A 23145-nucleotide genomic window follows, 5' to 3' on the forward strand; every position below is an offset into this window, starting at 1 on the left:
TCAAGTTGTTACAGTATTGTGTTGAACCTTAAAAAAAGGCAATAGTACACCTTCCAAGAATTTTTGCTTGGAAAATGGTAGATAAGCCCAAATGCTTACTCATAAATGTATTTCCTATACAGTTAGTACAGTTTTTGGTGGTAATTGAGCCACTGTGTATTGATTTTTGTCACTTACCTAAAATAGTATTTTCAGTGGAAAACTGTTCTCTATGCACAGTCACTTTTTTTTTTTACTTACGTCTATGTTAACTATGTCCCATCTTTGGCTCATTCTTTACTTGATGAGCTTAAGATAGACTTTTGGAAGAATTGATCATTGGATATTCTCTAAGTACTACTTAAATTCTTTTCCTACAATAGTGTGGTGCTATTGAAAGAAAAAAAAAGACCAATATAATGTCTAGAAGCAAATGATACCAGACATCACAGTGTCAGTTACCAGTAATGTTTTGCTTTTCAGCATCTATTACATGAAGGTTTGGGAGATAAATACATCTACATTCTCTGAAGCAGAGGGAGCAATGAATACTATAAGGTCTGCATAAATGAATCACTGAATATTTTTAGCCGTCTAAACAAAATTTTGACATAAATGGCCCCAAATTACTGATTTGAATTAGAGATTGTTGATTAAACCTACAGGTAAACCAGACTGGTTGACTCTTGATGCATTTCTTATTTGCAAGCTCTATTTGCTGAAATGTAATTTTTCTAGACCTGGAGGACTTTTAAATATTAGCAAAGTTTTCCTTTATAAGTTTTATACTCATCTTAACTTCCCCATACTATGTTCATTTTACCTTTTCAATTCAGTGATTGATTTCTGCATTGTCAACCATCTGTTTCAAGCATTATCTTCTTATCCTATTCTGGATATAATCAGAAAATGTCATTTTTGTTGGTTTATTATCAGCTTCAGTCTAATCAAGAGTATTCGTTTTTCTGGTAGGTTGGTGCTACTCATTTGTCACAGATTAACATGGTTTCTGTTCTTTTTTGTCCAATAAAATTAGACTCAGCATTTTCTTGGATTCACTTACTACACAGTTGGTTAACTCAAATAACCCTGCTCCATTTCTTTGCATTGCCTTTTTGTTTTTATTCCTCTGTTCTGGAACCAAAAGTCTTAGATCTCCAAACCAGTTAAGAGTTTCTCTCATCCTTTTCTCCAAGGAAGTATGACCATTGTGGTCTGCTCTGGCCACATTACCCTTTGAGTACATAATTTTCTTGGTCCCTCTATTAATAGAATATTATTGGGCATTCTTTTCTATTTTTCTGGATATTTAGCTTAGGCCAGATACCCACAAGGTTTTCTCTGACCTTCCTTATTCAGGCCAGCTCCTCTTCCACGTCACCCTGGCTGCTGCTTTTGCTTCTGCTTTACACAGTTGACTCATGTTTCTTTACATCAGTAGTTTTCATCATTAAAAACAATCCCCCCAAAATGACCAGTATTCCTAATTATTGAGTTCCTGGTCTTGTTAAGAGTTAAAACTTAAGCCTTTAGTATCTGATTCTGCATCAGATACACATTCCTTGGTTTGACAGTCCAGAGATCAAATAGCAGGTACTTAACATGTGTGTCCTTAGGTTACTGTCATAATTCTGAAAGTTTTACTATTCCCTTTTAAGTAGTTGAGAAAACAGCTCAGAAAATTGAACTAAATTGCCTAAGATGCAAATCACAAGCTTAAATTGTTTGATTTCAAGCCTAGGGTACCTTCCACTATATCAGACATCTGTATTAAATTCAGCATAAAAACAACAACCCTATTATGTGAGTATTAAATTGAAGGTTATTCTTAACCCATTCATGATGGTCTTTGAAGAGATTTTATCACTTATTTTAATTAAGATTCCATAGATTAAAACACTTCTGAACTTACATATGTAATCATCATGTTTTGTGCATAAATGAAATTAACAGTTCACTTCATCAAAGGGAATAAGTGCAAAAGGACTTTATTATAACATTTTTAAAATTGTGTACTGTATTTAATTTCTGCTGTATAGCATTGTGATTCAGTTATATATACACATCCTTTTTTTATATTCTTTCCATTATGGTTTATCACAGGATATTGAGTATAGTTCCTTGTGCTGAACAGTTAGGACTTTGTTGCTAATTCATTCTATGTATAATAATTTGCAACCCCAACTCCCACTGTATCCCTCTAATACATCCCCGTCTCTTGGCAATTGCAATTCTGTTTTCTATGTTTGTGGGTTTTGTAGATAAGTTCATTTCTGTCATATTTTAGATTCTACATATAAGTGATATGATAGTTGTCTTTCTGATTTACTTCATTTAGGATGATAATGTCTGGTTGCATCCGTGTTGATGCAAATGACATTGTTTTTTGACTGAGTAGTATTCCATTGTGTGTATATATACACACCCTATCTTCTTTATTCTTTGATCTGTTGATGGGTGCTTAGGTTATTTTCATGTCTTGTGAACACAGGGACATCTTTTTGAATTATAGTTTTGTCTAGATATATACCTAGGAGTGGGATTGCTGTATCATATGGCAGTTCTATTTTTAGTTTTTTTGAGGAACCTCCATACTGTTTTCTGTAGTGGCTGCACCAATTTACATTCCTGCGAATAGTGTCAAAGGGTTCCCTTTTCTCTACACTCTCCAGCATGTTTGTAGACTTTAATGATGGCCATTCCTACCAATGTGAGGTGATAATTCATTGTAGTTTTTATTTGCATTTCTCTAATAATTACCAATGTTGAGCATTTTTCCATGTGCCTATTGGTCATCTGTATTTCTTTGGGAAAATGTCTATTTAGTTCTGCCTATTTTTCAGTTGGGTTGGGTTTTTGTTGTTGGAACTGTTTGTGTATTTTGGAGATTAAGTCCTTGTCAGTCTGATCATTTGCAAATACTTTTTTCCCATTCTGTAGAATTGTTTTTGTTTTGCTTACGATTTCCTTTGCTGTGCAAAAGCTTGTATGTTTGATTAGGTCCCATTTGTTTTTTATTTCCATTGCCTTAGAATAACCCAAGAAAAACACTGGTATGATTTATGTCAGAATGTTTTGCCTGTATTCTTTTATTGTGTCATGTTTGTCATTTTGAGTTTGTGTCTGGTGTGAAGAGGGTGTGTTCTATCATTGATTACATGTGGCTATCTAACTTTCCCATTAACCCTTGCTGAAGAGACTGTTTTTGCCCATTGTGTATTCCTGCCTCCTTTGTCAAAGATTTATTGACCTTAGATGTGTAGATTTCTGGGCTATCTATCCATGTGTGTGCCACAATGCTACAAAGCTACTGTAATCAAAACAACAGTATAAATAGTGTGATAGCATGCTGTTTTGATTACAGAAGCTTTGTAGTATTGTCTGACATCTGGGAGGCTTATGCCTCCTGCTTTGTCCTTTTTATTCAGGATTGCTTTGGCAACTCTGGGTCTTTTATGGTTTCATATAAACTTTAGGATTGTTCTAGTTCTCTGGAAAGTGTCATGGGTAACTTGACAGGGATCACATTAAATCTGTAGATTGCTTTGGGTAGTATGGCCCTTTTAGCAATATTCTTTCCACCCAAGAGCATGGGATGTATTTCCATTTCTGTGAATTGTCAATTTTCTTAATGTTTTATAACTCTCAGCTTATGTCTTTCACCTTGTCAGATTTATTCATGTTTTTGTTTTTTTTTGATGTGATTTTAAAGGGGATTGTTTACATTCCCTTTGTTAGTGTAAAGAAATGCATCCAATTTCTATATGTTAACCTTGTAGCTTGATACTTTGCTGAATTAGTTGATCAACTCCTGTAGTTTTTGTGTGGTCTTTAGGGTCTCCAGTATATAGTAGTCCAATATATAGAAGACTCTATAGTAATAGTCATCTGTATGTAATGAGTTTTACTTCTTCCCTACCAATTTGAAAACATTTTATTTTCTTGTCTGATTACTGTTCCTAGGACTTCCAATACTGTGTTGAATAGAAATGGTGAGTGGACATCCTTCCCTGATTCCAGATTGTAGTGGGAAAGCTTTTAGTTTTTCACATAATATTGGTTTTGAGTTGGTAATAAGTAGCTTTTATTATGTTGAGATACGTCCCCTCTATACCTACTTTATTAAAGAGTTTTAATCATGAGTGGATGCTGAATTTTATCAAATGCTTTTTCTGCATCTGTTAAGATGATCATGTGGTTTTTGTCTTTTGTTGATGTGGTATATCACATTGATTGTTTTACATATGTTGAACCATCCTTGTGACCCTAGGATGAATCCAACTTGGCCGAAGCATATGATCTTTTTTCTGTTGTTGGATTCGGTTTGCTAATATTTTGTTGAGAATTTTTGCATCTATATTTGTCAAAGATATTGTCTTATAATTTACATTTTTGGTAGTGTCTTTGTTTTTGGTATTGGGTGATGGTGGCTTCATAGGCCAGTGTGCTAATATTAAACTTAAGTCCTCTGTCCATTTACATAATTTTCTTGCTTTTTCACTTCATGTAACTTTATTAACGAATATACAGCTTTTCTTCTCTGCTGCTACTGCTGCTAAGTCACTTCGGTCGTGTCTGACTCTGTGCAATCCCACAGACAGCAGCCCACCAGGCTCCGTCGTTCCTGGGATTCTCCAGGCAAGCATACTGGAGTGGGTTGCTGTTTCCTTCTCCAATGCATGAAAGTGAAAAATCAAAGTCAAGTCGCTCAGTCGTGTCTGACTCTTAGCGACCCCATGGACTGCAGCCTACCAGGTTCTTCTGTCCATGGGATTTTCCAGGCAAGAGAACTGGAGTGGGATGCCATTGCCTTCTCTTGTTTCTTCTCTAATATCGTCTTTAAAAATTTTGATTATTATTTTTCTGGCACTTTTTAGAAACAAATAATAATTTTAAAAGTTTAATTACAATTCAACAGAAGATCATTAGAAGCACTGACTGCTCTGCTAGTAAAGTGGGAGGAAACTTGGATATAAACTTTAATTTTCTCTTTTTGACAAGATGGAAAAAACTGAAAGGTTAGGGTTCAGATTTCTTAGGTGGGTACTGATAAGAGGAGCACCAGAACTTCTGATTTGAATGAATTTCTTCTGCTCCTTAGTGGCTGAAAGAATGAAATTAACATATTTGGAGGTTCTCATTTTTCATATTAACAATAGCAGTTTAGAAGTATTTAAAGATGTATTATTCTTTGCCATTGACAAAATAAACATGCATAAGGAAAAATAGCTTTATTTTTAAAAGAAATCAAAGGTCTACATGAAAGTATACATGAAAACAGCATCTTTCACTTGAGCCCTAAGCTTGATTGTGCATGCTCCTTATTATATTCCAATGAGATTTTGGAAATCAGTTTCAAAGACATTAACATTTATTAACAGATAGTGAAGAAAGCTACTGACTTTGAGAGAAAAAAATTCAGTAACTGTTTACCTACCCTGAGATACTCAATCCCACAATATATTTGGGATTATTTGAGCATTTAAAAATTTAACAAAATATTTATCTTTTCATTGCATCTATCAACATGTTAAACTCTTGGCTACAAACCAAGTAAAATGATGGTGACCAGTGTTTTCTGATTCTATCCATAATGGACAGAGTGAAATTACAGCATAAAGAGTAGCCAGGAATTTATACTGTAAACATTATCTGGGTTCAAACATCTTGCAACAAACCGCTACTAATATGACTACATGTAGCACATAGAGCACAATAATCCTGGACTGCAGTATATCTATAAAACCTTTTAAAAATAATTCTTTTCAACCTCTTTTTTCATTATCACTGCCCCTTGCCCTAAAAGAAAAAATATATTTAATAAATTTAGCTTTAAATTACATTTCTCCCTAATGAGAGAAATACTAAGGAATAAGATTTTATTGTGTAGAGATATGGAGAACCATAATCCACTGCGTTAAGATTTTTTTATCTTAACCAATTTTTGCCCCTCTGAGAATACATGACTTAAAGTGAATGAAAAGTGAAGTAGACACTAGGGAGGAAAATGAAGAAAACATTAGGGAGGGAAAAAAACAAACCCTAATGACTAACACTTTGAGGCTGAAATAGTTGGCTTCTTCTATCACCCAGGTCCCATCATGGCTGCATGGTCTCAGAAGACATCATGTCTATCTCCTTGTTTTGGAAACCAGGAAAACAGCATAAAATCTGATAGTTTGGAATAATAATTTAATCTTACTAGACTTGGTATTTTTGACTATAAATTGAAACAACAGGTGTAGATCAGTTATTCTCAATTTTGGCCACATTTTTCTGGGACATATTAAAGATTTCAGTGTTCATCTGTATCCCCAGACCAATTAAACCAATGTCTGGAGGTTATAGTCTAGCTAGTGGTTCTTAAACTTTAGTGTGAGTCATACTATAATTAAACACAGATTGCTGGGTCACAGTCCCAGATTTTCTGATTCTGTAGGTCTAGGATGGGGTGTGCAAATTTACATTTCTATCAAGTTTGCATGTGCGGCTATGCTAGTGGTTTGGGGACCACACTTTGAGGGCCACAGGTCGAGGTAAATGTGTAAATATGCATGTGTACATTTATGTATGTATGATATGTGTATATATAGCCCCAGGTAATTCTAATTTCAGAACTACTAGTATAGAAAATATTAATAAGATTCTTTTCAACTCTAAGATACTGAGATTTTAACATAATGAGTGTTGTTGGGTATCAAGATAATCTCTATAGAAAGGAGACCTATGGAAAACATACCAATTTCTTGGTCACGTTTCATTAATAATTTTGTTTCTATAAAGCATTTTACTGTAGTTTTTGAAAATGAACATTTTTACAGTACATTTGCTGCATATATGGTTTTTCACTTCATTTTTTGGTAAAGATCACTTATTTGGCTGTCAGTTTTCCAGCATTTGATAAGACCAATGGAGGGTTTGGATAATAGCCTGCTGTTTTTGAATTATTTGAAGAGAACCTTGTAAATTTGTAGTCCAGGGGTAATTCTGAAAAGAAAAAAATAATTATTCTGCAGATCTCAGAAGGCCTTTGATAAATATAAACAAATCAATATTTGATATTTATAATAAAACATTTTTTAGAGTTTCATAATTTTAATATTTGTCACCAGGATAGGTTGCACCTGGAATGAACAGTGTAGATGTCTTTTCCTATACAATGTACAGTAATATTTAAGTCAAATTACATTTAGAGATATTGCAAATTATATTCAGAGCTCTAACTAGTGAATAAACTCCTTTACTGACTCTCTACACAAAAGTAAATACATAAAATAGGAATACTTCTCTGATTTGTTTTTTAAATTTAAATATCTCTAAGATTTTATCCAGAAAATTATGTAACTGGTAAATGAGAACTAATAATCTTCACGCATGTGTGCATGTTTAAGTCGCTTTAGTCATGTCTGACTCTGTGTGACCCTATGGACCCTGGAGCCTGCCAGACCCCTCAGTCCATAGGATTCTCCCGGCAAGAATACTGGAGTGGGTGCCAAGCTATCCTCCAGGGAATCTTCCCAATCCAGGGATCAAACTTGTGTCTCTTATGTCTCTTGCACTGGCAGGCAGGTTTTTTTATCACTAGCTCCACTTGGGAAGGCAATAATCTTCACAGCCCTGAACAGTAAAAGAGTTATGAACAATAATCTTTGAATGCTCAGCTAAATAATTCCAATATGCACAATATGGCAACTTTTTCCATATGATAAGCATCGCGCGCACACACAGTCACACGAGGAATGGGTAGAGGGAACATAAAATTCATACTTTCTCAATGGTGGGACATTGTGACATTTTCATATAAATATCTCAAAAGCTAGCCTTCAGATATATTCTTCCTAAGTTTCTTCAAAGAACCATTACCAGAAATATTACAAGTGAAACATTAAGACCTATGTCATGTAATGATATTCATTCCACATGCAGATACTGGTTAGTAATCCTTATTTCACAAATTTTACAGGTAAAACATGATTTGGTAGTACTGAGTGTTCCGAAAATGATACTTTAAAATAAAAATTATATTTTAAATGTCAGTGAGAATCATTAAGACTCAAACGGTTAATCCTTATAAGGAAAAAACTAGTGCTGAAAATTGTGAAGAAGGAACACTGCCTTTCTGAGGTCAGAGAAAACTAAGATTACTATGAACAGAAAAACATTCAATATTTTTCAGTATTAGTGAATTTCACTGGTCTTCACTACTTCAAGTTAGCTGGAGTGTATTTTCAGCCATTAAAAAGGCTCATTAAAAAGCACTGGAAATAATTGATAAAACTGAGTTTCAAAAATAGTGCACCTGAGGTTCTGGATTTCTTGTAAGCCACCAAAATGATACAGGCTAAGAACTGACCCAACGACCTCTTCCTCTGTCTTTCCTATACACTTCCTAAAGTAAAGGTAGCTATTATTAAAAGGTTAAAATGATTATATTATCAAAACGCTTATAAAGCAAACATTGCAGTAATATATATTGCAAACTTTTATAACATCTACAAAAATTGCTTCTAAGAAAATTCTGAAAGAGAGGGGGATACCAGACCACCTGCCCTGTGTCTTGAGAAACCTGTATGCAGGTCAGGAAGCAACAGTTAGAACTGGACATGGAACAACAGACTGGTTCCAAATAGGAAAAGGAGTACATCAAGGCTGTATATTGTCACCCTGCCTATTTAACTTATATGCAGAGTACATCATGAGAAATGCTGGGCTAGAGGAAGCAAAAGCTGGAATCAAGATTGCTGGGAGAAATATCAATAATCTCAGATATGCAGATGACACCACCCTTACAGCAGAGAGTGAAGAGGAACTAAAAAGCCTCTTGATGAAAGTGAAAGAGGAGAGTGAAAAAGTTGGCTTAAAGCTCAACATTCAGAAAACTAAGGTCATGGCATCTGGTCCCATCACTTCATGGCAAATAGATGGGGAAACAGTGGAAACAGTGCATGACTTTTATTTTTTTGGGCTCCAAAATCACTGCAGATGGTGACTGCAGCCATGAAATTAAAAGATGCTTACTCCTTGGAAGGAAAGTTATGACCAACCTAGATAGCATATTAAAAAGCAGAGACATTATTTTGTCAACAAAGGTCCATCTCATCAAGGCTATGGTTTTTCTACTAATCATGTACAGATGTGAGAGTTGAACTATAAAGAAAGCTTAGCGCTGAATAATTGATGCTTTTGAATTGTGGTGTTGGAGAAGACTCTTGAGAGTCCCTTGGACTGCAAGGAGATCCTACCAGTCCATCCTAAAGGAGATGGGTCCTGGGTGTTCATTGCAAGGACTGATGTTGAAGCTGAAACTCCAATACTTTGGCCACCTGATGCGAACAGCTGACTCATTGGAAAAGACCCTGATGCTGGGAAAGATTGAAGGCAGGAGGAGAAGGGGAAGACAGAGGATGAGATGGTTGGATGGTATCACCGACTCAATGGACATGGGTTTGGGTGGACTCCAGGAGCTGGTGATGGACAGGAAGGCCTGGCGTGCTGCGGTTCATGGGGTCACAAAAAGTCAGACACGACTGAGTGACTGAACTGACTGAAGCATTTAAATGTCAATGACAGAATCACATCTAACAGAATATGGATGAATAAGGGAACTTTCCCTGGTGACTCAGATGGTAAAGAATTCGCCTGCAATGCAAGAAACCTTGGTTCGATCTCTGGGTCAGGAAGATCCCCTGGAGAAGGGAATAGCTACTCACTCCAGTACTTTTGCCTGGAGAATTCCATGGACGGAGAAGCCTGGCGGGCTACAATCCATGGGGTCGCCAAGAGTCGGACATGACTAAGCATGCAAAGAAACATTACATGAATTCAGGAAGATTTCAAGCAACAATGGGGAGTATCAGGTTTTTCATTCTCTATCTCCTTTAAAACAGAAATTTTATTTTGTCTTCCAGGTAGCACAGGAAGCAGAAAGTCTGCTAAGGTTAAGAAACTGTATGGAATAGCCAAACTGAGGTCAGATGACTCTTCTGTTAAAAACAAGCATGTCCAGATTGGGGATTCACCAAGAGGGAGATATTTGCATCTGTCTTAGAAAAATCACTGTTGGCTGCTGTTTGGAAGTAAAGAGAATGGTAGACAAAGAACCAAATTCTTGTTTACCACAGTAACTTTCTGTTAAACTGTGTACTGAATATACTATAATACCAACCACATTATCTAATAATTACATGAACTGAACCAAAATGAATATTTTTAAACAGTTAAGTTCAGTGTAAAATAATGAAACACAGACAGAAATACAACTCTTGTGATACTTTTTTAAAAAAGATATTGGCAGGATAACATTTATATAAAGATTTTAAAAGCCATGACCATCATACTGTTTTTCTTTCAGCCATTTTTTTTTTTTAACTTGGAGGTAGATTACACAGTACTATCCAAATTTACTGAATATGTTACTGAAATAATTTCAAGTTCTGAGTGAGAGGATTTCCTTATGAGAATGTGATCATAAGCACTGAGTGCTAAGTTAAAAGGAAACTAATACTTTGCTTTTTGAGGAAATGTCTCAGACATCAAAATCAATGCTGAAATAATATACCAACTCTCATTCTTTCTCCACAAAAAGAATCTACTTGTTTAGCTTTGTTTGACTACTGGTGAGTCTAACTAAGTATTTTCCCCTAAAAAAAGTTAGAAGACAAAGGCTCTGCCAAGTTCTTTTTCAGAGTGCTGAGGAAGAAGACTTTGGGGAAATGAAAATGGGAGACACACTGATGTTATTATTGCTTCTTTAAGGAGAAGTGATTACCCTAGAAGATAGGGGATTATTTTCCCATTTTTTTTGAGGAATATTTAAATCCTAGAATAATGGAGAGTCACTTTTCTTTAAGTCTCTTATTCTTTGAGAACCATATCCCATTGAACAGTTTTTAGAATAATTCAAGTACCTTAGAATAATCCACTGACTTCCATTATCACAAAATTCTACTCTCACTATAAATTTGAATCACTTTGAAGGAAAGAAAGTGAAATATAAAAACTGAAAATGACAGTATAATTCTGGCCAGTCCCTCTCTTCATGTTACATGGTCCATTTCTTCAATAAGAAAATTGTATGTAAGAAACACATTCTTTAATTTTACATGTGTAAGCATGGAACAAAATGAAAAAAAAGTTTTTGAAACTAGTGAAAATGAGTATTTCAGCAAGTTAAGATGTATTGACATGTTGGATTTGGATACTGACGTAGAAGATGGACCTTTTGGAAGGCCACACATCTTAGTCATCACTATCATCCCACCAGTAGATATCAGATAAATATCTTGCTTTACTTTCTGTCACATCTGTCCTGTGAGGGTGGTATATTCCCAGTTTAAGGAAGAAGAATCTGAGATTCAAGGAAAACCACATCTGAACCGGAGGGGATACCAACTAGAAGAGCTGGATAAAATAAAAACATCTGAGTGAAGTCACTGGAGAACTGAAGAGACCACTAAGACCCAGGACACACAGTTCCTGGAAAGGAACAAGCAGCAGTGAAGTGAGTCAACATCCTGCACCGCTTCTCCCTTCAGGCACCTGAATTCTGGGAGGAGGCGCGGCAGGGGCAGTTACCAGCAGCAGAAAACCAGAAGAGATTTTGGCAGTCTTGAGGGGCTACAGTGACAAAAAATTGAGGGCCTGGAGCCTGATACAGAGGAAGGTGTGGAGAACTGAACTGTGGGCTCAAGCTGTCTGCCAAACTCTGCAAGGAAACTTTAGGAAACTAAGAAGCACGCAGAAACACACCCCTCTGTAAAGCGGAGTGGATTTTTCAGCAGTTTCTTGGTATTAAGAAAACAGGGAGGGATTAAGTTCTGACCTGAGAGAAGAGAGGCTGAATTTATCATTATGAAGAGAGGATGAAGTTATTATGAAGTGATGCTCTTTCATGTTAACAATGGATTTTTTTCCCCCTTCACATTAACAGAGCTAACTCTTAATTTTCTTTTGGTTACATTAACATGGTACTGGAGAAGGGGGTGGCAGAGGAAGAGATGGTTAGATAGCAACACCCACTCCATGGACATGAATCTGAGCAAACTACAGGAAATAGTGCAAGAGAGGGAGGTCTGGCACGCTGCAGTCTATGGGGTCGCAAAGAGTCAGACACATCTTAGTGATTGAACGACAATAAACATGGTATTGTCTCTTTCCATCTTTTGATATTCAAACTTTCTGCATCTTTTTCTCCCTATTTTTATTTTGAGTTTTAAAATTATTTTAAATAATTAGATTGGTATGTGTATCATAATTCTTTTCACAGTTATTAATATCTTATTAGAGATTATGATATGAATTTTTGGTTTAATAGCTCTCATCCATATATGTTAGAACACTTTAACTCCAGCCATGCTACTATGAGATTTATATGCCCTTGGTGTCATGTCTTAAAATCCTTTCCTTATTCAAACCTCATAGGATTAAAAAAATTATTTCTAATTGTAAATATTCACATATATATAGTTTCAATTTATTCACATAACCCTTTGTTGCTATATATTCATTTATTCTTGTGTTTCCAGTCTTCCAATAGGGATCATTCTTACTTTTGCATGAGCAACAATACCCTTTAGTATCTTCCACAGTGCAGGTCTTCTGGAGATACACTTTCTCCATTTCCGTCTATAAATACTTTTATTATTTAATGATATTTTTATTTATTTTTATTAGTTGGAGGCTAATTACTTTACAATATTGTAGTGGTTTTTGCCATACATTGACATGAATCAGCCATGGATTCACATGTGTTCCCCATCCTGAACCCCCCTCCCACCTCCCTCCCTATCCCATCCCTCTGGGTCATCCTAATGCACCAGCCCCAAGCACTTGTCTCATGCATCCAACCTGGACTGGCGATCCGTTTCACACTTGATAATATACATGTTTTGATGCTGTTCTCTCAGATCATCCCACCCTCGCCTTCTCCCATAGAGTCCAAAAGTCTGTTCTGTACATCTGTGTCTCTTTTTCTGTCTTGCATATAGGGTTATCGCTACCATCTTTCTAAATTCCATATATATGCGTTAGTATACTATATTGGTGTTTATCTTTCTGGCTTACTTCACTCTGATATTTTTACTGGGTATAGAGTTCTACCAAGGGTGACAACCATTTTCTTCCAGCAATTTAAAGATATCACTCTATTGTCTTTTGGCTTTTGTTTCTCACTCTTTTGAAATCAATCTATCTTTATTCTCTGACTGCTTTTAGTATTTCTTAATTATTTGGTCTTTAGCAGTTAACTTCAGGATTTTCTTTTATGTATTGTGTTTCAGTTCTTTGGGCTTCTTAAACCTCTGGCTTATTTTTTTTTTCATCATTTTTGGAAAGTCTATAGCTACTGCTTTTGGCTTATTCTCTCATCACCTAAGATTCTAATGACAGGAATCTTACTCCTCATTCTATCTCCTGTGTCTCTGCTTGTATCTCCCATGCCTTTTCCTCTTCAGCATTTATTGTGGGTTTGTTTTTTTTTTTTGGCTGATTTTCCAGGATACCAGTGTACTTTTCCTATGGCTACTCTTCTGTTAAACCCATCCATTCAGTTCTTAATTTTGACTTTTTAATAAGAATTTCCATTTTTCCAAGTTTTAATATATCTACCAAATTTCTCATTCCTTTCTTTTCTATCCTGGAACTTGGTTACTTCTGTTAGGATCGTCTCATATCTTTGCAGACCTGGCTATTTTTCCATTATGTGCTGAACACTATATAAATTGTTTTTCTGAAATAATCTGAGTCCTGAAAGATGTTATCTGCCTCAAAAGAAGAATGATTTAAAGTTGAGCTTCAAAGAGTACATGAAAATGTAATGAGATGAAAGAAAATCTCAGTCACCAAAATCTCTATTAGAGAAAGCATTGTATTGGTCCTGGAGTAAGTGTCTGAATGAATAATTATTAGTCAAAGGTGAGACTCACCCACAGGGTGTAGATGCATGGTCAAGAAACAGGAATCACCTGCTAAATTGTCCCATATGACTGGGAAGTGAAGGATTTAAAGTTCTCTTTGAAAAGAGAAGGAGAAAGAGATCAGAGGAGGAAAATCCCACAAATGGCAAGAAAAGGAAGAACTGAGAACAGATGTATTGGATGGTTAAACCACAACCTAAAAGGCTTAAATAAAATATTACTTATATATATAAAAAAAGCTGAGCTTCAAATCCTGGGAAAGCCTACTTCTAATTCATCCTTCAGGGTCTCAAGACGGATTGAGAGAGTTCACCAGGTCTATCCCTCCTTTGGCAGGTCTTACCCTCCCCACTTTCTACCCCTGTACATTCATGAAACTACAAAGAAGCCACTCACTTCTTTGGGTGCCTTCTCTGGAGTTAGCAAAGAGGAGGAAAAGCAGGCCCCAAAGTCAGTGTCGCCCAACTGGGCCTCCTTAGAATCCTGTCCTTGTAACTTTCCCCTAGTTTTATCCTATGACTCCATCCAGGCTGATTAAAAAAAAAAATTGTGCAGCATTTGCAGTTGGTTCCAGCGGACAGATAGGTCCTAACTACCTCAACTGCCATATCTATATGCTATCCAAGAGAAACCTACAAATGTCGTGGGAAAATTTTCTTCTTTTAAAGAAAAAAATTTCACTGTTTGCAGATGACATGATACTGTGCATGGAAAACCCTAAAGATAGTATCAGAAAATTACTAGAGCTAATCAGTGAATTTAACCAAGTTGCAGAAAACAAAATCAATGCACAGAAATCACTTGCCTTTCTATGTACTAACAATGAAAAAAATCAAAGAGAAATTAAGGAATCAATCCCATTCACCATTACAACAAAAAGAATCAAATATCTAGGAATAAACTTACGTAAGGAGACAAAAGAACTGTACACAGAAAATTATAAGATACTAATGAAAGAAATCAAAGATGACATAAACAGATGGAGAGATATCCCATGTTCCTGGGGAGGAAGAATCAATATTGTGAAAATGACTATACTACCAAATGCAATCTACATTCAATGCAATGCCTATCAAATTGCCAATGGCATTTTTCACAGAACAAAAAATTTCACAATTCATATGGAAACACAAAAGACCTCGAACAGCCAAAGTTGTCTTGAGAAAGACGAATGGAGCTGGAGGAATCAACCTTCCTGACTTCAGGTTATACTACAAAGCTACAGTCATCAAGACAGTACAGCACTGGCACAAAAACAAAAACATATGGAACAAGATAGAAAGCCCAGAAATAAATCCATGCACCTATGGGTACCTTATTTTTGACAAAGGAGGCAAGAATATAAGATGGGGCAAAGACAGCCTCTTCAATAAATGGTGCTGGGAAAACTGGACAGCTACATGTAAAAGAAAGAAATTAGAATACATCCTAACACCATACACAAAGATAAACTCAAAATGGATTAAAGACATAAATGTAAGACCAGAAACTATAAAACTCTTAGAGGAAAACATAGGTAGAACACTTGATGACATAAATCAAAGCAAGATTCTCTATGATCCACCTCCTAGAGTCATGGAAATAAAAAGTAAACAAGTAGGACCTGATTAAACTTAAAAGCTTTTGCACTGCAAAGGAAACTGTAAGCAAGGGGAAAAGAAAACCCCTGGAATGGGAGAAAATAACAGCAAATGAAACAACTGACAAAGAATTAACTTCCAAAATATACAAGCAGCTCATACAACTCAATACCAGAAAAACAAACAACCCAATCAAAAAGTGGGAAAAAGATCTAAACAGATATTTCTCCAAAGAAGACATACAGATGGCTAACAGACACACGAAAAGATGCTCAACCTCACTCATTGTTAGAGAAATGCAAATCAAAACTACAATGAGATATCACCTCACACCGGTCAGAAGGGCCATCATCAAAAAGTCTACAAACAATGAATGCTGGAGAGGGTGTGGAGAAAAGGGAACGCTCTTGCACTGTTGGTGGGAATGTAAACTTATACAGCCACTATGGAAGATGGTATGGAGACTCCTTAAAAAACTAGGAATAAAACCAACATATGACCCAGCAAGCCCACTCCTAGGCCTCCTAGGCATATACTCTGAGGAAACTAAAATTGAAAAAGACACATGTATCCCATTGTTCATTGCAGCACTATTTACAATAGCTAGAACATGGAAGCAACCTAGATGTCCACTGACAGATAAAGAAGTTGTGGTCCATATACACAATGGAATATTACTCAGCCATAAAGAAACACATTTGAGTCAGTTCTAATGACGTGGATGAACCTAGAACCTATTACACAGAGTGAAGTAAGTTAGAAACAGAAATATAAATATTGTATTCTAAAGCATATACATGGAATCTAGAAAAATGGTACTGAAGAATTTGGAGAAAGAGACATAGAGAATAGATTTATAGACATGGGAAGAGGGGAGGAAAGGGTGAGACGTATGGAAAGAGTAACGTGGAAACTTACAATACCATACGTAAAACAGACAGCCAACAGGAATTTGCTGTGTGGCTCAGGAAACAAACAGGGGCTCTGTATCAACCTAGAGGGGTGGGATGGGGAGGAGATGGGAGGGAGGTTCAAAAGCGGGGGGATGTTTGTACACCTATGGCTGATTCATGTTGAGGTTGGACAGAAAACAACAAAATTCTGTAAAGCAATTATCCTTCAGTAAAAAAAATAAATACATTTAAAACAAAAGAAAAGAATTTCAGCACTTCAGGTCATTACTGTCCAGTAAGAAGGTCTACCTCCTGGAAGGTCATTTTAAAACTCTTCCTAACTCGGTCCACAGTAACAGGTAAAGCTTCTTAAGTATTTTCCCTCTTACCTGCTATTGCTTCAATACTTGGAATTGCAATAGTGCTGTAAGCACTGATTCGCTTACAAGACCATGTATAAACCAAGGAATCTTCTGTATTTTCCAGTCCAGAAACTGAATCAATAAAAAAAGACCCCCATTTTTTAGATGATGTATTTAGAGGCTTTGCCTTTGATCCCTGAAACAAGAAACAGAATAATGAGACTGATTAATTAGTGTTCAACCTCATTTTTCCCACCACTAGGTAAATCAAAATAGAACAACTCTGCAGAAATTTCAGTTGTTTAGCCAGACTGTGTAAAAAGTAAAACGAAGCTTAGTAGTCCTTTAAGGACTTCCCCAGTGGCTCAGCAGTGAAGAGTCCAGCTGCCAATGTGGGAGACACAGGTTCAACCCCTGGGTCAGGATGAACCCCTAAAGAAGGAAATGGTAACCCACTCCAGTACTCTTGCCTGGGAAATCCCAGGGACAGAAGCCTGGCAGACTACAGTCCATGAGGTTGCAAAAGAGTCAGACACAACTAAACAACAACAAAGTAGTCCTCTGAAGTACTCTCTTCTGGCTTTGCCTGGGAAAGCCTTTCTCAGCCTTTGGGATCTGGTTTGGATGCCACCTAGGATGTCTCCCTTGACTTTCTCACTTAGGTGAGATTAGGTCTCCTTCTCCATTTTCTCACACTCTTGAGTTTATTCTAATACAGTACTTTTCAAACCATCTTGCAATTATCATACTATTTACTTTTTGCCCTGGACAGATTATGAACTATATAAGGTTAAGAACTATCTCATGTATTAGTGTACTGCTAGGGCCTGGTGCCTAGGACATAGCAGGCACAGAAAAAATGTAGACTAAATAAAAGACTCATTCAAGAAATACTTCTCAGTGTTTTATAGGTATAGTATAAAATTAAGAATTAAAAAAAACCCCCATCACACCCATATAATTTGAATTATAAAATCTGTCATCCTTTCCGGATGAAAACTTTGTTTTAGAGCATCAGAGCGTTCCAACTATGCCTTCAGATCCCTGATTCTTTGTGTTGGAACTCAATTTGTGAAGCAAGATGAAAATACATCTTTTTTTCAGATGATGCTGTTTAGATGGTGTTTAGAAATCCCTTAGCAAGAATCTATTTGGATTTCATCAAAGATACTAAGAGCAGTATGGAATACAAATATCTACACTTCTGTGTATACATTTAAGGTGTATTTAAATATAATTTCTCAAGGTGTAAAGAGAAGCTTATAGTGTAAACTCTTCTTTATTTGCTTCACTGTCTTTGTCTAATGAGTCTAAGAAGAGATGACTCTCATCGCACAGACTATATGCAGATAATGGTTCTGCCAACATTGAGTGGTAATCTAGGCAGAACATTATTCCTCTGAAAAGAGGAAAGCAGACTTGTTTACCCTTTCTGGGTCAACATATTACGGATGCTGTTACTGTCTAAATGTGCGTGTCCCTCCAAAATTTGTATGTCAAAATTCTAATCCCCAAGATGATGTAATAATGAGGTGAGGCCTTGAAGAGGTACTTAGGTCATGAAGGTGAAGCCCTCATGCATGGGATTCGTGCGCTTATAAAAGAGATCCCAGGAAGCCCATTATGAAATGTTGTGTTTGTAATGAATTAGCAAGGAAAGAGGTCTATGGGAGAAGATGGAGCTACTGTTTACATAATGCTGAAGGAAACATCCCCACTGTGTCTTCACTTTCTTTTCATTGTCTGTGCATTCTCAAATCATTGTGAAGAAACCGAATCTCCTTATTTCTCTTTAAGGGCAACTTCTTCCACAATCCCTCAAGTTAGAGGGTTCACCTCCTGGAAGGTTATTTTAAAACTCTTCTTAACTCAGTCCACAGAGCTATATAGTTCACAGAGTTTCCAGTGTCACACTGAAGACTAAATGTTACTCAGTGGAGACCTCGTAGAAACCTGACTCCTTTATTCTAAGATAGTAGTCTTACTTTTAGGTTTACAGATAATAGGGCAGATAGTATGGAGACTTCTTAAATACGTCGCCTCTGGTCCACCCCTAACACTCTCTCTCCTGTTATTAACATTTTGTATCAGTGTGTTATGTCTGTTACAACTGTGCTCCATTTATTCATCCCCTTCCCCTCTGAGCCCTGGGGGCATTCACTGGTCTCTTCCCTGTCCCTATAGTTCTGTCTTTTCCAGAATGGCATACAGGATGCAGCCTTTTCAGACCAGCTTCTTTCACCTTAACATGCACTTTAGGTTCCTCCATGTTTTTCCATGGCTTGATCGTTTCTATTGTTATTTTTTGATTTGATCTTTGGCTTTTGACTTTTTAGATTCTTCCAATGGAATGCATTTAGAAGAATGTGTAGTGCATTTTATTTTCTGATCTTTCTTTTTTTTTTTTCCTGCTTGTTTTTGCTTTTATACACTACTTTCCCTTTCTAGATTGATGACATACTTTACTTTTCTTTCCCTCAAAGTTCATTGGGGGTGGCTCAGGAGTAAGTTTAAGGGAGCTACCAATTTCAGAAGTTAGACCCATGAAAAGAGAGCACAAGGGCTTTCTTGGCTAAGCCAAAGAGACAGAGTGTGCTACAGTGGGTCAGGATCTGGTGTCTCGTCACCAGCCAAAGCACTAGCCATGGTGCCACAGCCCTGGATGAAAGCACGGAGCCCAGACAGACAGATGGTCAACAGCATTATCTCGGCATCATTTAAAAACTATCCACAAAATCAACTGCAGAGTTGCGAGGGCATGAAGATCACAGTTAAGTGCCAAAAGACTTCATTGCTTATGGCTGAAACAAGCACCTTCTAAGATATGACAAACATAAAGGTCTTTCTTTCAAGGAAAAAACTAAAGGAGACTCTTACCTCATATTTTCCTTTTTTCTCTTCAGGTTCTGATTCTTCAGGCTTCCTGTCTTTGTCCCCTCGGAGCTCTTCAAGGATAAGGACTGTCTCCCAATTACTATAATGACAGGCTGGGAAAATATCTGAATGCATGCTGTCACCAAAGTAAACAACCTATAAGTCAGACAGCAAATTTTGTCTGAGACGTGAGGATTGTGAAGGGGAGTGGTGTTCATTTTACAAAAGGCACAAGGAAATTCCTTAATAGCTATCAGAGGAAGTCATGTAAAAGCTACATAAACATCTTAAATTTCCTTGGATAACTTCACAAGTGACCATTGACGTGTTCCATTTGATTCATAGGGTGTCAGGTTTAAGAAGTTACACAATTCATTTGCATGAAGGAGAACAGCAGAAGATAAGTGAACTTAATTCAAATTTCTGAAATGAAAATGAAAGAACCCAAATGTTTACAGTTAAACCTGCCCCTGGAATTGAAGAGCTGGTGACATACTGGAGACAGCCAGTTATAGAGGATTAGATTAGCAAGAACACTCACAACAGAACCAATTTACCTAAGTTTATGGGCCCCACCCACACCTGCTGAAACAGAGTCTCTGAGAGTGGGTGGGGCAGGGCAGGTGGGCTCCAGGAAACTTTCTAGGTATTCTGAGGCAAAGCCACACTGATCTAGTCTACACCTCTTAACTTACAGATGAGGAAACTAGGTTAAGAGCATATGAGCTAGAGCCTCCAAGTCAGGAGCACCCAGGGGGCTGGCTCCCTATGGGAGCAGTGGATCAGGGCTCAGCGATGGACCCATCCTTCTCATGGGGCTCGTGGCAAACATTTTTTAGAAGAAAGTGTCCTGCTATTAAAAATATACCAATGTCCAACATCAACAATATGACAGACTGTTAAAAGCTAATGTGTCTTTAGTCTGTAGTATAATCAGTTATTGCTGGTTTCACATATAAAAAGGTCCTTGATGGGTAGTTAGCAGGATAACATTCCTCAGGTAACCCACACACTATTCTAGGTCTGTGTTCCTGCTTGGAATATTTGCTTTTCTTTGTGAGAGATGAAAATGTACATCAAAGGAAAGACTTATTTAAGCAGAAGAGGTAGGCAAGGAGGCTGGCAGATAGTTACGTGGACTGCATTTAGAGTTACGGCTTTAGTCGACAAAGGTTTCTCTCTCCACGTGGGCCACAAGGATTCTACCTCAATGAGAAAATACCTTGGGTTCAGGTTTGCCAGTCATTTTCTTCAGAAGTTCATAAAGGTGGACAGCATTCCCTTGGGAGTACCAGCCAGGTTTATCCAGAGAAGGCAGTGCCTCCCGCTCCTCGTCATTCTCTGAGAACACAGGTTAACAATCATATACGTTCTCATCAAGTGATAGCACTCAGTTGGACAGACTGCACTTTGCATGGTTGAAGGACATGCATAAGAAGGAACCACGTGGGGAGGGTGGCTACCATTCAGTCATCACCTACACATCATGAGCACTTCGTTGACATAAAGACATTATTTTTTAAAAGAATTTTTTAAGAGCAGTTTTAAGTTCACACAAAACTGTGAGGAAGGTACAGAGATATCCCATATACCCTCTGCCCTCACAAAGGCACAGCCTCTCCCATTACTGGTGATAATAAAATAGTCCAACATATAACAATGTAAGATAAATTTCTACATAACCTCAGTTATTTTGAACAACAAATTCTAAAATCACAATTACAGATAATTAAAGCCATATCACAGCTAAAGGTCAAAAGACATTCAGGCCTATTTGGCTGACATTTCGGCAGCCATTTTTAAAGTCTTTTATACAATCAAATGAAAATCCTACTATTCTCTAAAGAGTAGGCCAAAAACAGAGGCAGGAAGGCCAGGGGTCTCCAAACGGAGGAAATAGGCTGCAAGTGTCAGACATTTTTCTCTCTCTTAAGTGGGAGGAGAAACAAACTAGCAATATTTTTTTTCCTTCTCTATACAAATTTAAAAGGAGGTTTCTCTTAAAACGCTGTGTTGCCATGACACCTGGTTTCACCTGAAGCTAACTATTGTCAAACCTTGAGTTAACCAATACATTTTTTCTTATGGAAATGTTTGTCTTAAGCTATGTTAATGTACCCCGGATTCTGTCTTCAAGTTCCACCAAAAGGCTCAGAACCTACTTGACAAACCAGTATGTTATACTCAGATATTGTTCTCCTAATCTATGTAAACAAAACTATTTGTATGGTAATCTGCCCTTCTACAAGATTCAAGTCAATCGTTTTACGGCCTGGGATGAATTATCTGGTGCCATTCTGAGTTTTAAGACATTTCTTTCTTTCATTAACAGATTGTGAGTGATTATATAACATCCAGCTGAAGACTAGCAGGGGGGTACTCTTTCTGCCCCCTTCTGATGCCTATGTCAGAAGTTTTCTCTATCTCCTTTATACTTTAATAAAACTTTATTACACAAAAGCTCTGAGCGATCCAGCCTTGTCTCTGGCCCCGGATTGAATTCGTCTCCTCCGGAGGCCAAGAATCCCAGCGTCTTATTGTTCAGCAACAACCTTTCAAAACTAGCCATGTTTAGCCTAACATTAAGAGTCTAACAATGTATGGCAAAAACCACTACAATATTGTAAAGTAATTAGGCTCCAACGAATAAAAATAAATGAAAGAAAAAAAAAAAAGAGTCTACGAAGACAGCATATTCCTGGAGAAACATGGTGAAAACAAATTATTTCTCATGTCTGTCTGTCTTTACTTAGTACAGAATGTCTTGCCAAGTAAATAATGTGGGTTTGATGGCAACTGGAAAATGATTAACTTACACAATTACTTTTGAAAGCAAACCTACATTTGATATGTAGAGGCTCCCTGTGCAGGAAACATTGGGAAGGGAAGCTTTCTATTGCTTAATAAAAAAAATATAAATCTATAGAATCATCATTTCTCAGATACTGGGACTCAGTTATTAACAAAAAAGAGAAGATTTCTTCTTTATACAAAAACCAAAACAAAAAACTCACTTCACACAAATATATCCCTTTTCCCTTCCCCGTTTCCAGCCCCCAGACTGGAAGCTGCTTGGTAGGGTCCTATCCAAGCAGGGCAATGTGGAGGGCTTAGAACCTCCATAACTGGGAAGCTGTGGGACTGAGAAAACTATTAAGTCCAGCAGCAGACAGCCAAGGTGGCGTATGAAAGCATCAGAGCTGAAGAAGTATACACTCCAAGGGAACAAACTCAAGGAAGTTTCAAGCACCATCTTTATAAACCCAAATACAACACTTAAACATTTCTTCTCCTGGTCTGTGGGAAGCAACACCTCCCTTTCTGGGTCTCCATGACAACGGCTGACATCAGTCCCTTGCAGCTGCCTCCCTGTGGGCCCCCCATTTATTCTGTGTCACCAGGCAGTCACTGACACCCTGACAGGCGACACAGCCTGTAATCCCATCCCAGGCATTCACTGGCTTGCTTATGTGTTTGTGTTTGTATCCTCATGAGGGGAAAGGACACTTATCATCTCTTTAATTCCCTTCGTTGCATCTAACAT

General features: G+C 37.2%; 1 protein-coding gene across 2 annotated transcripts in view; it reads right to left on the reverse strand.

Annotated features, from left to right (window-relative positions):
- Nucleotides 1-3781: 3781 nt before the first annotated feature.
- Nucleotides 3782-23145, reverse strand: part of NT5DC1 (5'-nucleotidase domain containing 1) — a 119667-nt gene continuing 100303 nt past the window's right edge. For both annotated transcript variants that reach the window (XM_065911255.1, XM_065911253.1), the window contains exons 9-12: nucleotides 20824-20942; nucleotides 19605-19757; nucleotides 16755-16923; nucleotides 3782-6966 (exon numbers count right to left, since the gene is read on the reverse strand). In XM_065911255.1, coding sequence (XP_065767327.1) covers nucleotides 6851-6966; nucleotides 16755-16923; nucleotides 19605-19757; nucleotides 20824-20942 — 557 coding nt within the window. In that variant the 3' untranslated portion in view covers nucleotides 3782-6850. The remainder of the gene's footprint in view (nucleotides 6967-16754; nucleotides 16924-19604; nucleotides 19758-20823; nucleotides 20943-23145) is intronic.

The sequence above is a fragment of the Muntiacus reevesi genome, chromosome 19 (genome assembly GCF_963930625.1).
Source record: "Muntiacus reevesi chromosome 19, mMunRee1.1, whole genome shotgun sequence".
Lineage (NCBI taxonomy): Eukaryota > Metazoa > Chordata > Mammalia > Artiodactyla > Cervidae > Muntiacus > Muntiacus reevesi.